Here is a 27,071-nt window from a genome sequence, read left to right as displayed (position 1 = left end):
GAGAAACCAAAAGGATCAGCCATGATGGAATAGTGAGCAGACTTGATTGGCCACATGGCCTAATTCTGCTCCAAGTCTGATGGTCAAGATAGCAAACACCTCCTCTATAATTGGTATAGGGTCCAAGAAATTGATACCGCTTTGCATCACTTCTGTAGACTCTGTCTGTCTCCCGAGTAAATACAGATGTAAAAAATTTATTTAAGATCTTCCCCGTCACTTTTGGCTCCATGCATTTTGATCTTCCAGAGGACTAATTGTCCCTTGCAATTGTTTATCTCTCATGCTTTGTTTTAGCCTTCTTGATTTCTCTCCTAAGTGTTCTCTTGCATTTCTTATACTCCATAAGCACCTCATTTGTTCCTACCTGCCTATACCTGCTATACACCACCCGTTTTTTTCTTAACCAGGACTTCAATATCTCTTAAAAGCCAATCATTAGGGTTTAATCTGATAGGCATATACAAGCTTTGTGTTCTCAAAATTTCACTTTTGAAGGCCTCCCACTTACTAAGTACACTTTTGCCAGAAAAACAGCCTGTCCCAATTCACACTTCCAGATTCTTTCTGACACCATCAAAATTGGCCTTTCTCCAATTTAGAATCTCAACCCAGGTAACAGACCTACCTTTTTGCATACTTACATTGAAACTAATGGTATTGTGGTCACTGGATACAAAGTGTTCTCCTTCACAAACTTCTGTCACTTGCCCTGTCTCATTCTCTAATAGCAGATCAAGTATCACGCACTCTCTTGTTGGGACTTCTACATATTGATTAAGGAAACTTTCCTGAACACATTTGACAAATTCTACCCCAATCAGTCTTTTTACAGCAAGGGAGTCCCAGTCAATATGTGGAAAGTTAAAAATCACCTACTATAACAGCCTTATATTTCTCACAACCGTTGGCAATCTCTCTGGAAATTTGTTCCTCTAAATCCTGTGGACTGTTGGATAGTCTGTAATATAGCCCCACTAATGTAGTCATGCCTCTCTTATTTCTCAGTTCCATCCATAACTTGATTCTTGATCTTTCAAGAATCACTAGATTCTGAAATGGTTCTGGGTGACTGGAAAATTGCAAATATCACTCTACTCTTTAAAGGAGAGAGGCAGAAGGAAACTATAGGCCAGTTAGTCTGACCTCAGTGATTGGGAAGACACTGCAGTCGACTATTAAGGATGAGGTCTTAGGGTACTTGGAGGCACATGATAAAATCAGCATGATTTACTCAAGGGAAAATTGTTTGGGTGGGTTTAAACTAATTTGGCAGGGGGATGGGAACTGGAGTGATAGTGCTGAAGATGAGGTAGTTGGCTTACAAATAGAGGCAATGTGTAGCGAGATTCCTAGCAAGGAGAGGCTGATGATAGGGCAAAATTGCAGTCAATAAGATGAGTTGCAATGTGAAAGGTGGACAAAATCAAAAAGGCTGAATGCATGACTAAAGGTGTTATATTTGAATCCACGCAGTATACAGAATAAGGTCAATGAACTTATAGCACAGTTACAGATTGGCAAGTATGATGTTGTAGGCACCACTGATTCACAGCTGAAAGATTACAGCAGGGAGTTAATGTCCAAGGAGAACTATTGTATCGAAAGGAGAGGCAGGAAGGCAGAGGGAGAGGGAATGGTTCTGTTGGTAAAAAAATGAAACTAAATCTTTAGAAAGAGATGACATTGGGTTGTAAGGTGTTGAAACATTCTGGATAGAGCCAAGGAACTTCCACAGTAAAAAGATCTTGATGGGAGTTATATGCAGACTCTCAAACAGCAGTAAGCATGTGGTCTACAATTTATAATTGAAGATAGAAAATACATGCTAAAAAGGGCAATGTTACAATAGTCACGGGGGATTTCCAAAATGCAGGTAGATTGGGAAAATCAGGTTGGTGCTGGATTCCTGGAGGGGGAGTTTTTAAAATGCCATTTCTACCAGATGACATTTGAGAGTAGCTCCCACTAGGGGATCAGCTATTCTGGATTGGGTGCTGTGCAATGAACCAGAATTGATTAGAGAGCTTAAGGTAAAAGGACTCTTAGGGCAGGTGATTATAATATGATCGAATTCACTCTGAATTTTGAGAAGGTAAAGCTAAAGTCAGATGTATCAACATTACAATGGAGCAAAGGAAATTACAGAGGCATGAGAGAGGAGTAGGCCAGAATTGATTGGAAAAGAACACTGGCAGGGATGATGGCAGAGAAGCAATGCTGGAATTTCTGGAAGCAATTCGGAAGGCACGGGATGGATATATCGCAAAGAGGAAGAAGTCTTCTATAAGAAAGATGACACAACAGTGGCTAACAAGAGAAGTCAAAGCCAACATAAAAGCCTAAAAAGGATATATAGAGCAAAGATTAGTGATAAGTTAGAGGATTGGAAAGCTTTTAAAGACCAACAAAAAGCAACTAAAAATTCATTAAAGATGGAATACAAAAGTAGGCAAGACAATAATATTACAGAGGATACCAAGTTTCTTCAGACATATAAAGTGTAAAAGAGAGGCAAGTGTGGATATCAAACCACTGGAAAACGATGCTGGAGAGGTAGTAAAGATGGACAAGGAAATGGCAGACGAACTGAGTAAGTATATTGTATCAGTCTTCACTGTGGAAGACACTAGCAGTATGGTGGAACTTCAGGGGTTAAGAAGTGACCATTACTAGAGAACATACTTGGGAAACTGAAAAGTCTAAAAGTAGATAAGTCACCTGGACCAGATGGTTTACACCCCAGAAATCTGAAAGAGATGGCTGAAGAGATTGTGGAGGCATTACTAATGATCTTTCAAGAGTCACTGGATTCTGGAATGGTTCCAGAAGACTGGAAAATCACAAATGTCATTCCACTCTTCAAGAAGGGAGAGAGGCAAAAGAAACTGTAGACCAGTTAGTCTGACCTCAGTGGTTGGGAAGATGTTGGAGTTGTTTAGTAAGGGTGAGGTCTCAGGGTACTTGGAGGATAGGCCAGTCAGCATGGTCTCCTCAAGGGAAAATCTTGCCTGACAAATACGTTGGAATTCCTTGAAGAAATAACAAGCAGGATAGACTAAGAAGAATTGTTGATGTTGCTTACTTGGATTTTCAGAAGGCCAAGGTGCCACGAGGTTGCTTTACAATCTACGTACCCATGGCATTAAAGGAAAGATTCCAGCATCAATAAAGCAGTGGCTGATTGGTAGAAGGCAAAGAGTGGGAATAAAGGGAGCCACTTTTGGTGGCTGCCAGTGACAGTTGGTGTTCCACAAGGGTCTGTGTTGGGACCGAATCTTTTTACGTTACAGTGCCTATAAAAAGTATTCACCTCCCCCCACCCCCGGAAGTTTTCATGTTTTATTGTTTTACAGCACTGAATCACAGTGGATTTAATTTGGCTTTTTTGATCAACAAAAAAAGACTCGTGTCGAAGTGAAAACAGATCTTTACAAAGTGACCTAAATAAATTACAAACATAAAACACAAAATTATTGATTGCATAAGTATTCAACCCCCCCCCCCTTCAAGTCAGTATCTGGCAGATATATACCTTTGGCAGCAATTACAGCCTTGAGTCTGTGTGGATAGGTCTCTATCAGCTTTGCACATCTGGACACTGCAATTTTCCCCATTCTTTACAAAACAGCTCAAGCTCTGTCAGATTGCATAAGGATCATGGGTTAACAGCCCTTTTCAAGTCTAGCTACAAATTCTCAATTGGATTGAGGTCTGGACTCTGACTTGGCCACTCCAGGACATTAACTTTGTTGTTTTTTAAGCCACTCCTGTGTAGCTTTGGCTTTAAGCTTGGGGATCATTGTCTTGCTGGAAAACACATCTTCTCCCAAGTCGCAGCTCTCTTGCAGACTGCATCAGGTTTTCCTGCAATATTTCCCTGTATTTTGCTGCGTTCATTTTACCCACTACCTTCACATGTCTTCCAGGACCTGCTGCAGTGAAGCACCCCACAGCATGATGCAGCCACCAAAATGCTTCATGACAGAGATGGTGTGTTTTTGATGATGTGTGGTGTTTGGCTTATGCCACAGTGTTTAGTCTGATGGCCAAAAAGTTCAATTTTGGCTTCATCAGAACATAGAACCTTCTTTCAGCTGAATTCACGTCTCCCACATGCCTTCTGGCAAACTAGCCGACATTTTATGTGAGGTTCTCCCCCCCCCCCCCCCCCCAACAGTGGACACTCCCCTGTAAAGCTGTCACTGGTGAAGTACCCGGGTAAAAGTTGTATGCCCAGTCCCTTCCATTTCAGCCACTGAAGTTTGTAACTCCTCCAAAGTTATCATAGGTCTTGCTGGCCTGCCTCACTAGTCCCCTTTTTGCTTAGTGTTATGTACCCCTAGGGTTCATATTTTCTGTGGACAATCACTTTAAAATGTCAGGAGAATGAGACTGGCTTTTGGACACTGTTTGAGCTGTATTAAGAGAGAAGGAGGCGTTCAATGCAATGGAGAGAGACATAAACTGCTCGAAAGATTGATGTTATGGTTTCTCTGAAAGTTGTTTACCTTTCCACAAGGACACTTGCCTGCTTGTTAAAGTTCCTGCAGAGAGAGGAGGGTGGAGCAGGTTGATGGACAGCTGGTGTCCAACATGTGGAGATAAAAAAACAGGTCTGCTGATACAGAGACACACACGGTTTTGGAGACGAGATGAGCTTGTTGTACCCACAGGAAGGTGGGGGTTTTGGAGGATCGATTCAGGGAAATCAATCAGCGGCTCTCGCAGTGCAAAAAGGGTGTGACGGTGGGGAGTTATTTGTGTGTCCACCCTTGCCTGGGTGATAATTCCACCACTGAAGAATGGTCGTACGTGTTGTGGTCACATTTGGTGACTTTAAAGGAAGAGAAGAGGGGAGAGGAAGGTTTGAAACAGAAGAAACCTAGTGACAAAGAGGTCACTGTTTGGAGTGTGGAATGAGCTGCTAGTTGAAGTGGTGAACGCAGGCTCACTTTTAACATTTAAGAAAAACTTGGACAGGTACATGGATGAGAGGTTTATGGGGGGATATAGTCTAGGTGCAGGTCAGTGGGACTAGGCAGAAAAATGGTTTGGCACAGCCAAGAAGGGCCAAAAGGCCTGTTTCTGTGCTGTAATGTTCTATGGCTCTATACCTTATGGTCTTATAACGCCTCTATCTGAGCACAGCTGTGACATTTTCCCTAACTAGTAATCCTTGCCACTCTTGTGACATCTAACACAACTGAACCCCAGGATATTGAGCTGCCAGTCCTGCCCTTCCTCCAACCAAGTCTCACTAATGGCTGCAATATCATAATTCAAGGTGTTAATCCATTCTGATCTCTCTGATTGGGCATTGTTCGAAGCTCCAAACTGCTGCGAGTCACTGCCTTTTCTACTCAATTGGTGAACCTGAGTGAACTATGTCTTCTCAAACATCCAGTCTCTCCAATTGGGCACTGTGCAAAGCAGTGCATATCATGTGCACATAAAAATAATGTATAACATTGTGTGTGTATATATATATATATACACACACACACACATATATGAATTATGTATCTTGTGATTACCTATGTCAAGGCAAATGGGGATGAGATTAGGATTGATGCTCTGACAAGCGTGCATAAAAAGGAGCAGAGGGAATTGCCCACAAGATGCTAACATCAAATGAACCTTCTCATCTATATTTCTTAAGGGCTCAATCTTTGGACTTGCCTTGTAGAAATAAAAAGGGCTAAGGTTCAGGATGTCAATAATCCATGGAAAGGTGCGCTGGGAATTGTAGGAGGACAGGATGATCTCAAGACAGCATGCCATCAGCGACGAATGGAAAATATCTTGCTCCAGTAAAACCTGGAAGATTTAAAATAAACTGTTAGTCTGAACAGAATGTACAGCATGGAGTCATGCTGAGGTTAATAGGTTCTTGATTAGTCAATGTCAAAGGTTATGGAGAAAAGGCAGGGGAATCGGGTTGAAAAGGATAATAAAACAGACATGATGGAAGGATGGAGCAGACACAATGGACTGAACAGCCTATTTGTGCTCCTGTGCCTTCATGATATGCAAAGCTGTCAGTTACTCACTGTCATGTCTTTCCCAGGGTTGCGTCGACTTTCCTGCACCATCACTGTCTCCAGAATCTTCCAGTACAAGATTTCAGCAAGCCGTAACCGTTTGATGGCAAAATCTGCTTCAAACAATCCCGATAAAAAGGAGGATTCCCATAAGTTCATAGCATTTTTTTTGAAGGCAATGTCAGACAGTTATATCAGGATAGTACAGTAGAGGTAAACTACTTTTAATAATCACATGCTAAACAATAACTGGTCAGAAACCAACTGGTTTGAAAACAGAAACAAGGATTACATGGGATAAAAAGAGAAACTGTTTCTAGCTGGACGGTGATATAGGTTGGATTCATTGCCTGGTAGAGTTTTTGCCTCCACCAATCACACTATAATAGCATTTGGACATGTATAACAGAGTCATTGCCAAATTAGGCTTGGGATTGAAACCTGGTAGGCAAGATGGGGCAAATCATCTCGTGTTGCTAATTTTCTAGGTTTCTAGTTGAGAGCTGTCTACAGAAATATTAGGCCAGTAGGTGAGGGCAAATCTAGAGACACGCAGACAGACAGACACAGAGCATTCCCAGTATTTTCTATTTCAAATGACAACACATTTTTGACTGGCACAAACAGGTCAAATGGCATCCTGTTGGAAGGTTTTTATGTTTCTAGGATAATATTTAAAAGCAGCACCCCCACAGCATACAAATTGCTTAGTGCAAATAAATTACTCTGCTTTACTCTTTGATCAAAAAGGGCACAAAATTTCTCTCATTTCACCTGTCCCATGGTAGCGTAGTGTCAGCGTGACTTTATTACAGCTTGGGGCATCTGAACTCAGTTTAACCCTGTAAGAAAGTTTGTATACACTGATCACTACGTTAATTGTTCTGTGATTAGGCTAGGCTTAAATAGGTGGCTTGCTGGGCTGGAAGGGCCTGTCTGTGCTGTATCTCTAAACTTAAAAAAAAAGATATCCTGCCTCAACCCAATTACTCAACCACTGGAAAGAAACCATGGCTCAATGTGAAGTGAGGGATTAAGTGGACTGCAGTTGAATGACCACTACACAATCAATGGCACATGGACAGTACGTAAACCAACGTAGGAGGTATTCAGGCAGCTCTGGGTGGTGGGGGGGGGAGGAGAGAGAGAGAACAGGTAACTGTTTCACATCAGCAGATTTCTAAATGTTTCTCCCTTCACAAATGCTGTCCACATCCTCTAGCACTGTCTGTTTTCAGATTTTCAACAGCTGTTTTCCAACACCGGTACTTTGGGAGAATATGAAAGCTTACGTCTCATTGAGTTTCTCACCTATATGAGAACCAGCCTGGTTTTCCGTAGATTGAGAGTAATGTTGGCAGAAGATGTCACCGATCTCCTTCACTCGGGCTGATATTGCTTCAATTGGGTTCCGTGAACAAGAGCTGAAATCAGTACATGAAGTTTTATAATTATTCAAAACTTGTACAATTGTCACATTTTACCTGATTTACCCTACAGGAGTGGAACCTGTATGGTCTTCTCCTGTTGTAACTCATCCACTTCAAGGTTCGATGAGTTGTGTGTTCAGAAATGCTCTTCTGCATTCCATTGTTATAACACGTGATTACTTGAGTTACTGTCACCTTCCTGTCAGCTTAAACTGCTGGCTATTCTCTTTTGACCTTTCTCATTAACAAAGCTTTTGAGCCACAAAACTGCACTCATTTGGATTTTTTTTTTTTGCTTTTCACACCATTCTCTGCAAGTCCTGGCGACTCGTGTATGAAAATCCCAGGAGATCAGAGGTTCTGAGATACTCAAACCACCCTGTCTAGCACCAATCATTCCATGGCCAAAGTCACTTAGATCACATTTCTTCCCCATTCTGATGTTTGGTCTGAACAATAAATGAACCTCTTGCCCATGTCTGCATTCTTTTATACATTAAGTTGCAGGGGTACAGGTGTACCTAATAAAGTGGCTACTGAATACAAGTAGGTGAAAGAAGTGCAGTGGATGTACAGGCTTTTTCCCCAGGGCTGAAATGGTTGCCACAAGAGGATACAGGTTTAAGGTGCTGGGGAGTAGGTACAGAGATGTCAGGGGTAAGTTTTTTTTTTACTCAGAGTGGTGAGTGCATGGAATGGGCTGCTGACAACGATGGTGGAGGCGGATAGGATAGGGTCTTTTAAGAGACTTTTGGATAGGTACATGGAGCTTAGAAAAATAGAAGGGCCTACATTGTGCTGTAGGTTTTCTATGCTTACTATGATTCTGTTAATTGGGACACATCGGGACCAGTAAGTATATTTTGCCCCAATTAGCCGAAGTTTCATGGAACTAGTTAAAGAGGTACAAAATAAAAAGACAAGCTACTCTTTAACTGAGTAACAATTTGTGTATTTAAATGACATAGAATAAATTAGAACACTACTAAAACTACTACAATACTATAACTATGTATTAGTTCCCAAGTTATCAACTGAGGAATTGATCTAGTGTACACTGCCGTGTTCTTTTAATTTACTGAAAATGAACAAAATCAATGCAGACACCTAGTGCAGATAGTTGTTTGCCTTCAGGCAGTGCATTCGAAAATTGCTAGCACCAAATCTTCATTTTAATTGTAACGTTCATTTGATTGTTGATAACGTCAAATTCTTTGTAGTCCCTAACTTGAAGTAGTGAAATTGTTTCATTTTCATTCCGGATGTTTCAGGCATCTTGAAGCTTGAGTAATTGAAACCACAAAGAGCAAAAGAGTTCTGAATTATCTTATTGTTTATTACTTGCCAACTATCAATAACAAGAATCTTTGCTTTTTGAGCACCATCACCCAACTGACACTATTTAAAAACTGTTCACTCTGAAGGCCAATTTATACTTCTGCGTTGAATCTACGCCATAGGTATGGCATAGCTGCGTACCCTACACCGTAGCTTGACGCGCACCTCCCAAAAAATGCAAATACGTGTTGTGGCGACGCAGACCACAACAATCGTGATTTGTCCGCTTGACAGCATTGCCATTTCTGGTTGCTTCTTCTTCTCTGCCATTTTCAAATTGAGAAACAAGAGAGAAGAAGAACGTGAGTTGGAAAATGGACTAAATCGAGCAGTGGTTAATTGAGGAAGTCCCAAAATATGTACATATGAACACGAAGAAACGCACAGTGGCACAGAAACCCCACCGCCAACTAGTGTTTTGGTGGTGAATCGCAGAGTGATGTAGACACACCAATGCACAAGTATAAATGCTCACAACAGCGTATGCCACTTGCGTAGACTATGGCATAGAGCCTACACAGAAGTATAAACCAGCCTTAAGCATGGTGTATTGCCTAACTGCCACACATGTGCATGTGATTTTCACAAGATGCAAAAAATTCAGCCTGACCCAATTAAGCAGCATAGTGTCTCAAATAATGTGATGGAAGATGCTGGAGGCTGGTCCTGTCTTACAATGGACCGCAGGTGAGATCTTCATTGGAACCTCTGCAGTTTGCCTACCAACCTCATGTGGGCATTATCTACCTGTTGCAGAAAGCTCACTCCCCCTGGATGATGCTGGTGGCACCGTGGGAGTCACATTTATTTGATTTCTCCAGTGCCTTCAATACAATCCAGCCACCTCTGAGTGAGAAGCTGCAAAGGATGGGTGTAGACAAATCCACTATCTCCTGTATTACTGACTACCAGACAGATAGACACCAGTTTGTATGGCTGGGTTGTTCGCTGTCTGAGATGGTGGTGAGTGGCATTGGAGTGCCACAAAGGACTGTCCTGTCTCCATTTCTGTTCACATTGTACACCTCAGGCTTTCAGTAGAAATCTGAGTCTTGTCACCTGCAGAAGTTCTCTGATGACTCTGTGGTGGTTGGGTGCATCAGCCATGGACAGGGGTCGAAGTACAGAGGACTTGTGGACAAGTTTGTAGAGTGCTGCAGGAGGAATCACCTCCTCCTAAGTGAGGCCAAAACCAGGGAGATTGATTTTAAGAGGAAGAGGACTGTGACAAGTTCTGTATACATTCTGGGAGAAGTTGTGGTGGGGAAGTACACATATTTGTGTGTTCACCTCAACAACAGACTTAACTGGAAACCAATACCAAGGTTGATTACAAAAAGTGGATGAGCAGCCTCTATTTTCTAAGGAAGCTGAGATCCTTCAATGTGTGCAGTAGGATATCGGAGCTCTTTTACCAATCTGTTGTAGCGAGTGCAGTCTTCTTTGCGGCTTTATGTCGGTGCTGGTAATGCAAAAAGACTAAATAAACTCATCAAAAGGCTGGATCCATCTGCAGCTACAACCCAGACTCTTTTGAGTTACTGGTGGAGAGGAGGTCACTAAACAAACTGTTACCCATCATGGACAATCAGACACATCCTCTCCAATGAATAAGCAGCAGAGCACCCTTTTGAACTGATTCATTCAGTTCTGCTGTTACAAGATTCATTACAGAAATTTCCTACCAAATGTAATGAGCACATACAACAGTTCACCTCTGTGCGACACGAGAACATACATCACAGAAGAATAGTCTGTTTTATTATTTCGTACATCATTATTGCACATTGGTAAATTGTGTACATTATTCTGTACTTTATTATTAGTTAACATTATATTCATTATTGCTAAGTGTACTTTGTTGCAGCTGCAACAAAATAGTTTCCGACTTGGGATCAATAAAATACTTATTATAATAAACAAAGGGAATCCTGGCTACTTCTGCAATTAGTTTTTGTTCTTTAAGAGTTGTCCCAAATAAGCGGCTGTCCCAATGAACTGATGGCCCAATATACTGGAATCCACTGTATTTGCGATAGCAAGATCTGTCAGCCAATTCCCTTCCAACTTAAGTTAAGTTCTTTACGCGTTTAAAATCTCTACTTGTATGGGTGACAAAGAGAATACTATGACTTACAAAATTCCACTCTGCCCTCAATTTGCCTTTGTTTCCATTTCTATCTCTACAGTTGCTACCTGGCCTTGTGAAAACTTCCATTTTATTGCAGTCTTTCAAGAACTAGAACAAGGGGTTTCGATGGGGTGGAGGTGTTAGTTGTGTTCAGGGAGGTTTCCTGACACAATATGTAGATAAGCCTCCAAGAGGAGAGATCTGGGAAATGAACCTGGTCAGGTGTCAGGTCTCTCAGTGGGATAGTGATCACAACTCTATCTCCTTTACCATAGTATTGGAGAGAGACAGGAACAGACAAGTGAGGAAAGCGTTTAATTGGAGTAAGGGAAAATATGAAGCTATCAGACAGGAACTTGGAAGCATAAATTGGGAACAGATGTTCTCAGGGAAATGTACAGCAGGAATGTGGCAATTCAGGAGATATCTGCCTGACGTTCTGCATAAGTATGTTCCAATGAAACATGGAAAGGATGGTAAGATACAGGAACTGTGGTATACAAAGACTGTTGAAAATCTGGTCAAGAAGAAAAGCTTACAAAAGGTTCAAAAAACTAGGTAATGATAGATATCTAGAAGATTATAAGGCTAGCAGGAAGGAGCTTAAGAATGAAATTCGCAGAGCCAGAAGGGGCCATGAGGCCTTGGTGGACAGGATTAAGGAAAACCCCAAGGCATTCTACAAGTATGTTAAGAGCAAGAGATAAGATGTGAGAGAATAGGACCAATCAAGTGTGACAGTGGAAAAGTGTGTATAGAACCTGAGGAAATAGCAGAAGTACTTAATAAATACTTCATTATTCTTCAGTATTTATTCAATATTCACTACGGAAAAGGACCTTAGCGAAAATAGGAATGACTTACAGTGGACTGAAAGGTTTGAGCATATACAGATAAGCTTTTGGAAAGCATCAAGTTGAATAAGTCACCCGGACCAGATGAGATGTACCCCAGACTACTGTAGGTGGTGAGTGAGGAGATTGCTGAGCCTCTGGCGATGATCTTTGCATCATCAATGGGGACGGGAGAGGTTCCGGAGGATTGGAGGGTTATGAATGTTGTTCCTTTATTCAAGAAAGGGCGCAGAGATAGCCCAGGAAATTATAGAGCAGTGAGTCTTACTTCAGTGGTAAGTTGATGGAGAAGATCCTGAGGGGCAGGATTTATGAACGTTTGGAGAGGCATGATATGATTATGAATAGTCAGCATGGCTTTGTCAAAGGCAGGTCATGCCTTACGAGCCTAACCGAATTTTTTGAAGATGTGACTAAACACATTGATGAAGGAAGAGCAGTAGATGTAGTGTATATGGATTTCAGCAAGGCATTTGATAAGGAACTCCATTGAGAACGTAAAGAGGCATGGCATCCAAGGGGACCTTGCTTTGTGTATCCAGAACTGGCTTCTGGATACCCACAGAAGGTAAAGAGTAGTTGTAGATGGATCATATTCAGCATGGAAGTTGGTAACCAGTGGCATGCCTCAGGAATCTGTTCTGGGACCCCTACTCTTCGTGATTTTTATAAATGACCTGGATGAGTAAGTGGAGGGATAAGTTAGTAAATTTGCTGATGACACAAAGGTTGCGGGTGTTGTGGAAAGTGTGGAGGGCTGTCAGAGGTTACAGTGCCACATCGAAAAGATGCAAAACCAGGCTGAGAAGTGGCAGCTGGAGTTCAACCCAGATAAGTTTGAGGTGGTTCATTTTGGTAGGTCAAATATAGTATTAAATGGTAAGAGTCTTGGCAGTGTGGAGGATCAGAGGGATCTTGGGGTCCAAGTCCATAGGATGCTCAAAGCAGCTGCGCAGGTTGACTATGTGGTTAAGGCGGCACACAGTGCATTGGCCTTCATCACCCTGTGGGATTGAGTTTAGGAGCCGAGAAGTAATGTTGCAGCTATATAGGATCCTGGCCCTGGTCAGACCCCACTTGGATGACTGTGCTCAGTTCTGGTCACCTCACTACAGGAAGGATGTGGAAACTATAGAAAGGGTGCAGAGCGGATTTACAAGGATGTTGCCTGAATTGGGGAGAATGCCCTATGAGAAAAGGTTGAGTGAACTTGGCCTTTTCTTCTCGAAGTGACAGAGGATGAGAGGTGACCTGATAGAGGTGCATAAGATGATGAGAAGCATTGATCATGTGGATAGTCAGAGGCTTTTCCCCAGGGCTGAAATGGCTAACACGAGAGGGCACAGTTTTAAGGTGCTTGGAAGTAGGTACAGAGGGGATGTCGGCGGTAAGCCTTTTATGCAAGGAGCGGCGAGTGTGTGGAATGGGCTGCTGGCAACAGTGGTGGAGATGGAAATGATAGGGTCTTTTAAGAGACTCCTGGATAGGTACATGGAGCTGGAAAAAAAAGAGGGTTATGGGTAACCCTACGTAATTTCTAAAATAAGTACATGTTTGGCACAAGATTGTGGGCCGAAGGGCCTGTATTCTGCTGTAGGTTTTCTATTTTTCTATAAATGTGTGGCTGCAAAGCTGGTGTGGTAGGGCAGGGCTTCAGGCTCTTGATCATCAAGATCTCTTCTGGGGGAGGTATGACCTGTACAAAAGGGACAGATTACACCTGAACCAGAGGGGGACCAATATTCTTGTGGGCAGGTTTGTTATAGTTGTTGGGGAGAGTTTAAACTAAATTTGGCAGGAGGAGATGAGAACTAGACTGAAGGGACTCAGGATAGGATGGATGGTAAAGAAGCAAAGATAGTGTGCAGTCAGACTGTCAAGATGGACAGGCAGATGATAGGACAAAATTGCAGACGGCAGAGTAAGTATCAGCGCATTAGGATGCAGAATCAAAAAGGGTAACAAATACATTACTTAAAGTGTTATATCTCACGCACAGAGTACAAGAAATAAGGTGGATGATCTTGTTGCACTATTACAGTGTGTCAATTATGATGTGGTCATCAATGAATCACGGCTGAAGTAAAGTAGGCAGATGGGGTGGCGTGGCTCTACTAGCAAAGAACAGCATCAAATCAGTAGAAAGATGTGACATAGGTTCGGAAGATGTTTAATTCTTGTGGGTGAGTTAAGAAACTGCAAGGCCTCCCAAAAGTAGCTGGGATGTGGACAACAGGAAATAGAAAAGGCATGTCAAAAGGATAATGTTATGACAGTCATGAGAGATTTTAACATGCAGGTCGATTAGGAAAATCAGAAACTGGTAATGGATCTCAGGAGAACGAGTTTGTTGAATCCCTACAAGATGCCTTTTAGAGCAGTTAGTCATTGACCCTACTAAGGATCAGCTATTCTGGATTGGATGTTATGTAATGAACGGGAGACGATTAAGGAGCTTAAGGTGAAAGTAGCAGAAAGGAAATAATAGACCATCAGCCTGACCTTAGTGGTTGGGAAGATGTTGGAGTTAATTGTTAAGATTGGAGTTATGAAGTACTGATGACAAGATGGGAGAAAACCAGTACGGTTTCCTAAAGGGAAAATCATGCCTGACGAACCTGCTGGAATTCTTTGAGATTACAAGTAGGAGAGATAAAGGGGATGCAGTGGATGTTGTATACTTGGACTCTCAGAGGCCTTTGACAAGGTGCCACATATGAGGCTGCCTACCAAGTTAAGAGCTCATGGTATTACAGGAAAGTTATTGCATGGTTAGATCAATGGCTGATTGGTAGGAGGCAGTGAGTGGGAATAAAAGCATCCTTTTCTGGTTGACTGCCAGTGACTAAAAGGTGCTCTGCAGGCATTGGTGTTGGGACTGCTTTTTATGCTGATATCAATGATTTAGATGATGGAATCGATGGCTTTGTGGCCAAGTTTGCAAATGATACAAAGATTGGTGGAGGGGCAGGTGGTGTTGAGGAAACAGGTAGGATGCAGAAGGACTTAGACAGATTAGGAGAATGGGCAAGAAAGTGGCAAATGAAATACAATGCTGGAAAATGCACGGTCACGCACTTTGGTAGGAGAAATAAACGTGCAGACCATTTTCTAAATGTGGAAAAAATCCAAAAATCTGAGATGCAAAGGGACTTGGGGGTCCTTGTGCAGAACACCCTAAAGGTTAACTTGCTGGTAGAGTTGGTGGTGAGGAAGGCAAATGTAATGTTAGCATTTGTAATGGCCTCTCTGTTTCACTGCTAATGTAATGGTTTCTCTGTAGCAACAATGTTTGGGTTATGACTAGAGATAACGGGGCTTTGGAACGTATGCTATCCAATAGGAAAAATGTTGTTCTTTCTTGCGAGTCTGGAAGACAGATTTTCCTGGTCTTTTGTCGGCAAGAGGAGGAGGAGGAAGAAGCATGTGGAGAGAGCTGGTACACCACTGTACGGAGTGGACTGCGAGCGAAGGTCAGAAGTGTGGTGATGCTCAGAAGGTCAATGGTTGATGCATAACTGTATAAGTGAGCTCCAACGTGCACTTTTGACTTTTTCCTTAAAATTGGCCTTTTTACTTTTTGTTTTCTTTACTAACCCTCTATCTAGATTAAGATTTATAAAGTTCAATCATTTAATTGCATATGGTGTACCGTTGGATATAATGTGGTGCGGACTTGTAACCGGACAACACATCACGCAGCATCCACACAAACGAGATTTCTCAGTTTGGCGGGGCCAGAAGATGTTTTCCCCTAGACGAACATGTGCTGGCTGAGCCTGAGGGTTACACATTCATTTCAAGAGGTCTTGAATACAAGAGCAGGGATGTGATGCTGAGGCTTTATAATGCACTGTGTGTGAGGTGTCATCTTGAGTATTGTGAACAGTTTTGGGCCTCTCATCTAAGAAAAGATGTGCTGGCATTAGAGAGGGTCCAGAGGCAGTTCACAAGGATGATTCCAGAATTGAAAGTGTTAACATATGAGGAACGTTTGATGGCTCTGGGTCTGAACTCACTGGAATGTAGAAGGAAGAGGGGGAGGAGGGATCTCACTGAAACCCTTCTAATGTTGAAAGGTGTTGACAGAGTAGATGTGGAAAGGATGTTTCCCATGGTGGGGGAGACTAGGACAAGAGGACACAGCCTCAGGATAGAGGGATGTCCCTCTAAAACAGATGCAGAGAAATTTCTTTAGCCAAAGGGTTGTGAATTTGTGGAATTTGTTACCAGAGGCAGCTGTGGAGGCCAGGATATTGGGTGTATTAATGGCAGAGCTTGATAGATTCTTGACTGGATACAGCACCTAAGGTTACAGGGAGAAAGGTGGGGAATGGGGTTGTGGAGGGGGAAAAAAGGATCAGCCATGATTGAATGGTGGAGTTAACTCGATGGGCCATATGGCCTAATTCCGCTTCCATGTCTTCTGGTCTTATGCCCACACTGTACAACGCCAATCTTTAAATTTCAATGTCTCAGAGAAACCAAGGTTGGCAATAAATAAACACAAAAAATTCTGCAATTGCTAGAAATGCAGAGTAACACAAAAATGTAGGAAGAACCTAGTAGGCCAGGCAGCATTTATTGAAAGGAATAAAGAGTCGATGTTTTGACCCAAGACCTTTCATCATGACTGGAAATAAATGCTATCTTTGGAACACTACTGTTGAATAAACAAATAATTTAAAAATATATTTATTCCCACCTTCCATGCCTTTCACACCTTCCTACCCAGACCACAACAGGTACAGGCAAGAACAATCAATCTGCTTCCTTGGTCACTGCTTAAAACAGACTCCATGGGCCAGATGGCCTAATTCTGCTTCTTTGTCTTATGGTCAGCACAATTCCATAGCTCTCCTCTAGAAGAACTAAACACTACAAGACAATGGCTAACAGCTAAGCCAGGAAAGAAAGGAAGGGGGTGGGGGGGGTGGGAAGAGACAGAGAAAGGCAGGGAGACATCTAAATGTGTTGTCTGTCAATGGCACAGCAACCAAAACTACTGCACTTCTCACTATGGGCAGGTGAAAAAAAAACAACATGCTTACTTGAATATTTGCAGCAGATGTTCACTAGGAGTATTCTTGAGTCCCATTACCATGGTCTGTAAACGGCTGACACTCTGCGTTGCTGAGGACACTGGTGTCACTACAGGCTCTTTCTCTTTCAAGTAACGTCTTCCCGTCAGTGGCGTTGAAGGCGTCAAAGATCTTGTCTATGAGAACATTCAAGAGATTCATTTATTTTGCTTCTTTCACCCAAAATATTCAAGGTGCAGGCCTCAGCAAAATGTTAGCAACTGCAGAGTGTATGTATATGAATCTTAACTGACACAAGGAATCAAGGGCTCAGTTTAGCATCTCATTCAAGAGTACTGCATTCCCTGGGATACATAATGAACACAGAGCCTTTGGATGAAGCTTCTATGACCACTTCCCAGTCTCAGAAATTCTGACTGCAAAGGACAGATTAATTGCCAGCCTACATCAATGGACAAACTATTCAGAAGATCCTCTGAGGGATTCTATTAATTGCCATTTACAAACCATGATTTGCCAAGGTCAGAAAGTATAGATTTGATATGGAAACACTATATCCAACTAAAAATAGAAGATCTTGAATATATTCAGTAAATCAGTTAAGCACCTATTGAGAAGACAGGACAAAGATCAGAGCCCAGAATAAGTTCAATGCTGGATCCAACGTTACCCCAATGCTTGGAAGGAAAGGGCAATAGTTGATGGCAATTTACTGACTGGAAAGCCTGCTTGTCATGGGGTTCCACGTGGTTCATACCAGACTACTTACTTTTTGTACCTCACTGAAAGATGAAGGAAATTGCAGGTAACTCAACAACTGTGTGTGTGAATGACAAGTAAGCAAATTGTGGACCAGAAAGGTATTTATGGATTGGTCAAGTGGGCAAATGTAATTCATTTCAAAACACATGACACTAATTCCAAAAGGAATTAATTTTGGACAGGTGTACAAGTAACTGGATGAACATCTGATGTGTCATGATACGAGGCTATGAAGCAACCTCAGTGGGAGGAGATTGATTTATTCTTGTTCTGCATGGTATAGATGCAACGGAACACCATCTTCTAGTTCACCGTACACTTATGATTCTGTAGAGCAGGACATGGGCAAGAGCATTCCATAAAATCAAGATTATAAAGGGAGCAGAAAGAGTTGGTTAAACAACATAACAAGTACAGAAGCTATGGGCACGACAACTCATTTCTTATCAGTATGGTGCAAAGGATAATTGACTGCTAAGAAGGTAGGTATCTGAGTTACTTTTTCAAAGTGCTGTTGCAGGTTGCACTCAACTTGCATTCTTGCCGACAATTTGCCAACTGGAACATCTGCTGCAGCTTTATGAGGTGTCCCTATCTCCTCATCCGCATCTTCTCCCAGAAATATTCGTTCATCAAAATCACCCACTGTCAGAACATATTCTTCATATTCCTTGTTTACTGCCTTGCTATACAAAAGAACAATGGCAAAAAAATTATGCAGAGAAAATGGGCTCATTTTGAGTAACATGTCTTTCAATAAGATCTTGCCTTAGCAAGATCACAGCACGTACTTATGAGGTGCAATGTTCCTCAGTCTCTCTTTACCGTACAAATCAGATTCTGTTAGGTGGGGATCTTGGCTGGGCCAAAGAGCCTGTTTCAGTATGACTGATAACTCCATCACCCCCTCAGAAAGCAATCTGGAGTAACATCAACTTTGAGAGAAGGTATATTTTTAACTAAATTAAATCAAAAATTGTTGATACCAGGAAATTAAAAACATACAAGTGCTGGAAATGTTCAGGTCAGACAGCATATGTATATGAAAAGAGACTGGTTTTGACTTCAAATCTTGAGCTTTTTCTTCCCCTCCCCCCCCCCGACTTTACTCTGAGTGTTTTCAGCATTCTGCTTTTATATTCCTCATTAACTCCAGAGCCAAAAACCACAACTTATTCCGAATGAGGTCTCACCAAAGCCCCGTACAACTGGAGTCAAACTTACCATACTTCTAACATTTTACTAATAAAGATCAACATATGATTTGTTTCCTTAAGTCTTTGTTTTCCTAATTATTTTGGCACTTTTTAAACCACTGGTTAGGAATACATTTTCTATTTTTCTTACCAAAATATGAAGCCTTGCATTTTCCCACATTAGATTCAATTTTCTATCTATTTGCCCATTCATTTGCTCATTTCCTTTTGCAGATTCTGTACTCAATTATAAAACATATCAATTTATCAAGTTTATTTTTAATAGCACTGTAGAGCCAAAAAACTCAGCTCCTTCACAAAATAGCAAAAGATACACGGGGACACCACCAGTTCTGAGTTTCTCTGCAAGTCACACACTATCCTGGCTTGGAGATTATATCACTCTTCCTTCATTGTTGCTCAGTCAATATCTTGGAAGTCCTAACCCAGCACAACCAACAAAGTATCTTCAGCAGACAACCTGCAGTAGTAAATGCAGCTCATCACCATCACCTTTTGCAGCGAATTTTGAAAGGGCAATAAAACCTGGTCCTGTCAGCCCACATGTTGTGTGAACAATTGAAAAAAAACCCTCAAGGTATATCTATTCTGTTTAATCATGTCCAAAGCAAAACAATTTCTATCAGTCAACACATATTCCTTATGGATCCAATGTAAAGCCGTATGAAAGTGAAAAGGAATGATAAACCAAGTGCAATTTGTAAACCATTTTGTTGTTAATTGACAGAACAAAGAAATTCCCAACATTTCAGACAAGTCCAAACTGGTAAGTCTTTTAAATTAATTTGAGCTCCCCTCCCCACACAATGAGACACAATAAACCTTACTTAGTGCTACCTCATTACAATAATCTTGGTTCTGCATTCAGAACATTCACAGGTACATACCAACTACAAATTTTAAAAAAACGTTCACTTAGGCCACACACTATGGTGCCCAAAATGTGGCTTTAACTCCTCCTCCCCACTGCTGTACACTAACCAATGCTTTCAAGATGAATGGTTAGATCGAGGTTTGGTTTCCATAATCTGAACCACAGACTCAGTCAGCTGAAATATTTGACTGAAAAGTCATCACTTTGCACGTTAAAAACAACTATCTTTTTCCACCAGGTTATCCATCGCAGGCAGATTTCCTTTTGATTCAAGCATATTCACTACCTTCAGTTCACCACCAACCATGCTACTGATGTGAGACACTGACCCTCATTCTACTTTATCTGTCACAATCACATTCAAACTCACTTGTTGTCTGTGAAGTTGGTAATGTCCAGAAGATCTACAAAGAGCTCGCTGTTTCCTTTCAGAATCTGCAATTAAAGCAAAAACAATCATCACAAACTGGATTCAAAATGTTCGTGCACCCGAAACATGTGGGTGTTTGCCAGATTAGTCCATCTCAAATAACAGCACAATATAGAAGAATCAGGCCCCATCATTCCCAGGGAAAAAAGGTGAAGTTCAAGTAAACTTATTATCAAAGTACACGTCACCACATACATGAAAAAGGCTGCAGATGCTGGAAATTCAAAGCAGCACACACAAATTACTGGAGGAACTCAGCAGCTCAGACAACACCTATGGAAATGAATAAACAGCTGATGTTTCAGACTGAGACCCTTCTTCAGGACCTAGAAGGAAGCAAGAGGATGCCAGAATAAAAAGCTGTGGGGAAGGGAAAGAGACTAGCTGGAAGATGATAGATGAAGCCAGGTGGGTAGGAAAGGTCAAGGGCTGGAGAAGAAAATATCCAACAGGAGAGGAGAGTGGACAATAGGAGAAAGGGAAGAAGGGAGACCCAGGGAAGAAATACGCAGGGGAGAAGTAGTAAAAGGTCACAGTGAGGAATAGCCTCACCTATCACCTTCTAGCTGACCTCTATCCCCTCCCCACACCTTTTTATTCTTATATAATCCCCCTTCCTTCTCAGTCCTGAAGAACAGTCTTGGCCCAGAATGCCGACTGTTTATTCTTTTCCATAGGTGCTACCTGACCTGCTGAGTTCCTCCAGCATTGTGTGTGTGTATGTCACCATATACTACCCTGAGATTCATTTTCTTGCAGGAACTCACAGTAATGTGTGAGAAAATAACAAAATTCTCAGCCCATTACCTCACCAGCACCAAGGTCCAAACTCTGCACTGACCTCCAACAGCCACAAACAGTTACAGCCATGAAACCAGATAGGCAGGCTCTGGTTTTCGAAGGACAATGGCAACAGAAAGGACGTTGAAAGTTTGGAAATACTTAAATAGCTAAAAATCAGGGGCACATTATTTCTAAATATGAGGCATAAAATGAAGTATTAAGCATCACAAATTTTTATAACTAGAGCATTAATGCATGATCAAAACATGGGCACTGAGCAAATAATTTATAAAACTATTTATAGACAATACTGTAGACTTGGAAAATTTAAACCCAATTAAATACTAATGGATAGACTGGACAAAATACCGTGATACCTATTGCACACCATCTGCTTGCATTTAACCACTTCATGTAGAGAGTGGCTAATGTGTGAATACACTGAAGGTCAATACAAGGAGTGAAGAATGTTTTTTCACACAATGTGTGTTAAAAGAGTGAACATGTATACAGTCGGCCCTCCTTATCTGTGGGGGATTGGTTCCGAGACCCCCTGCGGATACTCAAGTCCCTTATTTAACCTGTCTCAGTGCCGTGGTCTTTAGGAGCCAGCGGAACCCCGGACTTTATTTAACATGTTCAGTGTGGTGGACATTATGACCCGGTGGCGCAGCTCTGAATCCACAGTGTTTCTGTTCACGAAAATAATCACAATCATGATTGCAAATAAGGTGTAAGTAATAAAGCCATCCAAAAGAGGTGAACCGCCATCGGTCATTGGAAAAGCATTAGGCTACAGTCGGTCAACGATTGGAACAATTTCAATGGAGCATGTGAAAGGCCCTACCCCAATGAAAGCTACAATTATTACTAAGCAATGCAGTGATTTAATTATTGAAATACATATGTTTCTTAAGTGTTTTATAAGCATAGAAAGGTAAAACATGTACTATATTCTAAGAAAAATGTTTGACAGACTGATGCTAAATAATACCGGATGTACCTGTTCCGACTTCAAATCCGATTTAAAGACGGACTCAGGAATAGAACTCATTCATAACCCGGGGACTGCTCGTACTTTTAAGACATTTCTAGATTACTTATAATACCTAATACAATGTAAATCTACGTAAATAGTTGTTATACTGTATTGTTTAGGGATTAATGACAAGAAAAAGTAGTCTGTACATGCTCAAACGACAAGTGCTGGAGAGAGAACTTACGGGTTTTCCTCATCCACGGTTGGTTGAATCCGCACATGCGAATCCGTGGATAAGGAGGGCCAACTGTATGCACAGTATACTTCAAACACTAGAAGCAGCTATAACTCTTGCCTGATCATCTTTATTCCCAATAATGGCACAGTAGGTAGTGAAAGTGATTCAAATGTTTATTTCCCATTTTAGCTTACCTTCCTTTCAAATAACTTCTTAATGTAAGGTTTCCAGTAGTGCTCTTTGATACCCTTTGCTTCTACTATGAGCCCATCATGCAGGTCACATAGCTTCTCAATGATACATGGTGGTTGCACCGGGGGTTTATAGTCCTGGCTGCCAAACTCTGGTGGCAAACCTGTGCAATGTACAGAAGAATATACTTTAGAGAATTTAATTTACCGGGGGAAAATAAAACTTGACATTTCCAATTGAAAATCAAAGTTGAAGAACAATGTCATTAGGTGGCACAAAAATGAACTGGAACTGGACTACAAATTTGAGCTGGTTATTAGTTCTGAGCCCACCTGTTCCCCTACAGCTGATCCGCACCCAAACTCCGTTCACTTGCCTGTTCTACATTTTCCTGGATGTCATTGTAGAAGGGCTCAAATATTTAAAAAAAAAACCTGCATGAGAAACACTACTTCACAATTTTATTACTAGATTGCTCGATCACCTTGAGCTCACACTGCTGAGGCTAAGGCAGCAACTGATCAGCACCTTTTCAAGAGCCAAAGGGTAGAAAATAAAATCCAAGATACACCAGCAACAGCTAATAAACTGATTTTAAATCTTCTTCCAGTTTGCTGTGCTTAAAGTACTAAAGCCCAAATAGTCCCCTTTTACAAATAATCAAAAATTGTTTTACAAAGTAAACCATTGAGCCACAATTGATATGTTTTAGAAAGCAAGTTTAATTTAAAAAACAATGAGTTTAAAAATTCACCAGTGCCCTTCTCCAATGACTTTCATTTTAAACGTAGGTTGTGGAGAACTTCATTTCATGCACAACTCTGCAGTTTGAATTTACACCCTGATTTTAAACTTAAAATGAACTGGTAACACCCAGGAGTGATTTCTAAACCAGGGAGAGGGGACATTCTTACCAGAAACAAAATCCAATTGAAACCAGCCAGACTATACATTGCAGTCAAAACTGGCTCCGTTTCAAGATACCTGGATCAAATCTGCTGCTTCCGATGGCAAGCTAAATAGATTCAGTTGAAAAAATGAATCAATATTTCCTATTTTTTTGCAATAATAAGTCAATACAATCCTGCAAATCATACCAGAAGACACAGTAGTGCATTAAGATCTTGTGAATCAAATGTATGGAACCAGAGGTACTTAATGAATACTTCAGTATTCACTATGGAAAAGGATGTTGGTGATTGTAGTGATGACTTGCAGCAGACTGAAAAGCTTGAGCATGTAGATATTAAGAAAGAGGATGTACTGGAGCTTTTGGAAGGCATCAAGATGGATAAGTCGCTGGGACAGGATGAGATGTACCCCAGGCTACTGTGGGAGGCGAGGGAAGAGATTGCTGAGCCTCTGGCGATGATCTTTGCATAATCAATGGGGACAGGAGAGGTTCTGGAGGATTGGAGGGTTGCGGATGTTACTCCTTTATTCAAGAAAGGGAGTTGAGATAGCCCAGGAAACTATAGACCAGTGAGTCTAACCTCAGTGGTTGATAAGTTGATGGGGAAGATCCTGAGAGGCAGGATTTATGGACATTTGGAGAGGTATAATATAATTAGGAAGAGTCAACATGGCTTTGTCAAGGGCAGGTCCTGCCTTACAACCCTGATTAAATTTTCTGAGGATGTGACTAAACACATTGATGAAGGAAGAATAGTAGATGCAGTGTATATGGATTTCAGCAAGGCATTTGATAAGGTACCCCAATGCAAGGTTTATTGAGAAAGTAAGGAGGTATGGGATCCAAGGGGACATTGCTTTGTAGATCCAGAACTGGCTTGCCCACAAGCAGGCAAAGAGTGGTTGTAGACGGGTCATATTCTGCATGGAGGTCGGTGACCAGTGGTGTGCCTCAGGGATCTGTTCTGGGACCCTTACTCTTTGTGATTTTTATCAATGACCTGGATGAAGAAGTGGGGGGGGGGAATGGGTGAGCAAGTTTGCTGATGACACAAAGGTTGGAGGTGTTGTGGATAGTGTGGATGGCTGTCAGAGGTAACTGCGGGATATCAGTAGGATGCAAAACTGGGCTGAGAAGTGGCAGATGGAGTTCAACGCAGGTAAGTGTGAAGTGGTTCATTTTGGTAGGTTGAATATGATGGCAAAACATAGCATTAATGGTAAGGCTCTTGGCAGTGTGGAGGATCAGAGGGATCTTGGGGTCCAAGTCCATAGGACACTTAAAGCTGCTGCGCAATTTGACTCTGGGGTTAAGGTAAACTGCACTGGCCTTCATTATCGTGAGATTGAGGTTAGGAGCGGAGAGGTAATGTTGCAGCTATATAGGACTCTGGTCAGACCCCACTTGGAGTACTGTGCTCAGTTCTGGTCGCCTCACTACAGGAAGGATGTGGAAGCTATAGAAAGGGTGCAGAGGAGATTTACAAGGATGTTGCCTGGATTGGGGAGCATGCCTTATGAGAATAGGTTGAGTTAACTCGGCCTTTTCTCCTTGGAGCAATGGAGGATGAGAGGTGTATAAGATGATGAGAGTCATTGATCGTGTGTATAGTCAGAGGTTTTCTCCCAGGGCTGAAATGGTTGCCACAAGAGGACACAGGTTTAAGGGGCTGGGGAGTAGGTACAGAGGAGATGCCAGGGGTAAGTTTTTTACCCATAGAGAGTGGCAAGTGTGTAGAATGGGCTGTTGGCAACTGTGGTGGAGGCGGATACGATAAGGTCTTTTAAGAGACTTTTGGATAGGTACACGGAGCTTAGTAAAATAGAGGTATGTAGGTAAGCCTAGTAATTTCAAAGGTAGGGCCATGTTCGGCACAACTTTGTGGGCCGAAGGGCCTGTATTGTGCTGTAGATTTACTATATTTCTATGTAAATGCATTTAGAATGTGTAACTCAAGGAGAAATTTCCCCAAGCTTATACTAATACCAAGTACGAGTTGCATATTTAAAATGTTGCATTATGTGGGGAACTTACATGGCCTAGCAGAACTGATAAAATTGTTTTACATTCAGAGCTCATAACTGATACAACAGTATGCATCATAGTGTGGACTGAAACAGCAGCTCTTACCTTCAAACTCTGGGTTAAGTAGATCTTTTCTGTTAGGGCACAATAAAGCATTTCCAAAGATCAGATCCAGGCAACACAGCAAAAGGTGGTAGGAATTTACAAGGTCATCACCAATCATACTAAAATTACCTGAAACACAGCAATATCAGTGACATAAAATGAGGGCCTGAAGATTCTCCCTTTACAGATATTACCCAAGTAGCTGCTTCCAGCATTTTCTGTTTTTAAATTGCTAATTAAACATTCTTTTAGTAGAAAAGTAATTATCTCAGAATCATAGCTGGAATATTACAAGTGAAGCATTCCTTGTCATGTTAAAACAGTTGCTCATCTCCTAACATATCCAATTGCTTGGAAAGTAATGGTAAATTGCATAGATACACAGATGTACGTGTTCAGGAGCTGTAGTATCTTGGGTAGAAGTTGGAATTTGTTTGAACATTGGAAAAGGCAGAAGGGTAATTGCTTGACATGGGCCCAAGATGCACTCAGAGGGACAATGCTTCCCACTTGCAACTGCTTTGAGATGCTACCTTAAGCTCTTGTTTTCAAACCATCGGTGAATCATATGAACAAACACGAGGAAATCTGTAGATGCTGGAAATTCAAGCAACACACACAAAATGCTGGTGGAACACAGCAGGCTTCACATATGACTTCACATTTTCCAATTGACTCTTGTACATTTAGTTAAGCTACAAAGAATACAAAATGTCAGGAAACAATTTAGAGGAAAAGTGTCGAAAAGTTATAAAACAGAAAAATTTAAATTCAAATACATGATTTTCAAAAAATGCAAGTATAAAGTTTAAAGATACCAACAGAACTTGAGTGTTTATGAATGAAGCATAGAATACGAACAAAATTAACAAAGAAATAATCTAAAAACTGTTAGAGGCACTTAAATTTTCAGTATATCAAGTCTATTCCCAATCTGCGCTTTTCTAAAACAACAGTACAAATTGTTTTATCAACTGTGATAGCAAGCTTTGATATAATTTAAAGCATTTTCATGATAGGGGAACAGTGACAAATGGCTCCTAAAGATAGTATCTTTACATACTAGAGAAAGTATTGCGGAGTAGCAATTTAAAACTGGATATACTTTTGTAGGCTGATGCATGCACGTTGGCAAAACAGGGCAGGGGAGTGAGGGATGAGTTTCTACATTGGTAGGGTCAGCAAAAGTGAAATGGCTGAATGGTCTCATTCTACATGCCGAATTTTTTCGTATGTGTAGCAAGAAACCAGAGTTTTGTAGAGAGATCTTAGTTTTATTGGATAAAAAAAGAGAATCATAATCAGGTTTAATATCACTGGCATGTGTCATGAAATTTGTTGTTTTGTGGCAGCAATACATAATAAAATCTGTAAAAGCTATATAAAGAAGAAAAGTAAATTAAGTTGTGCAAATAGAGAGGAAGAAATGTAGAGAAGTAGTGTTCATGGGTTTGTTGCCTGTTCAGAAATCTGATGGTAGAGGGGAAGAGGCTGTTCCTAAAATATTCAGTGTGCACCTTCAGGCTCCTGTACCCCCTCCTTGATGGTAGCAATTAGATAAGGTCATGTCCTGGATGACGGGCGTCCTTAATGATGGATGCTGCCTTTTTGATGCTTCGCCTTGGGAAGGTTCGGGGAGGCTAGTGCCCATGATGGAGCTGAGAAGAGTTTACAACTTCCTGCAGTATTTTCCTACCCTGTGCAGCAGCCCCTC

The 27,071-nt window shown here is 41.4% G+C and overlaps 1 protein-coding gene across 3 annotated transcripts in view; it reads right to left on the bottom strand.

Moving 5' to 3' along the window:
* Positions 1–27,071, bottom strand: part of rbl1 (retinoblastoma-like 1 (p107)) — a 120,282-nt gene that overhangs the window by 60,418 nt on the left and 32,793 nt on the right. For 2 of the 3 annotated variants that reach the window (XM_073062282.1, XM_073062283.1), the window contains exons 5-12: positions 25,358–25,486; positions 22,317–22,477; positions 20,063–20,127; positions 18,101–18,287; positions 16,849–17,015; positions 7,356–7,468; positions 6,054–6,157; positions 5,683–5,820 (exon numbers count right to left, since the gene is read on the bottom strand). In XM_073062282.1, coding sequence (XP_072918383.1) covers positions 5,683–5,820; positions 6,054–6,157; positions 7,356–7,468; positions 16,849–17,015; positions 18,101–18,287; positions 20,063–20,127; positions 22,317–22,477; positions 25,358–25,486 — 1,064 coding nt within the window. Of the gene's footprint in view, positions 1–5,682; positions 5,821–6,053; positions 6,158–7,355; positions 7,469–16,848; positions 17,016–18,100; positions 18,288–18,392; positions 18,610–20,062; positions 20,128–22,316; positions 22,478–25,357; positions 25,487–27,071 lie in introns of those variants that run through there. The other variant, XM_073062284.1, reaches the window with a different exon arrangement.

Source organism: Hemitrygon akajei, chromosome 11, assembly GCF_048418815.1.
Source record: "Hemitrygon akajei chromosome 11, sHemAka1.3, whole genome shotgun sequence".
NCBI lineage: Eukaryota > Metazoa > Chordata > Chondrichthyes > Myliobatiformes > Dasyatidae > Hemitrygon > Hemitrygon akajei.
The sequence above is the reverse complement of the archived record's forward strand: the minus strand, read 5'-3'. Positions and strand labels throughout refer to the sequence as shown.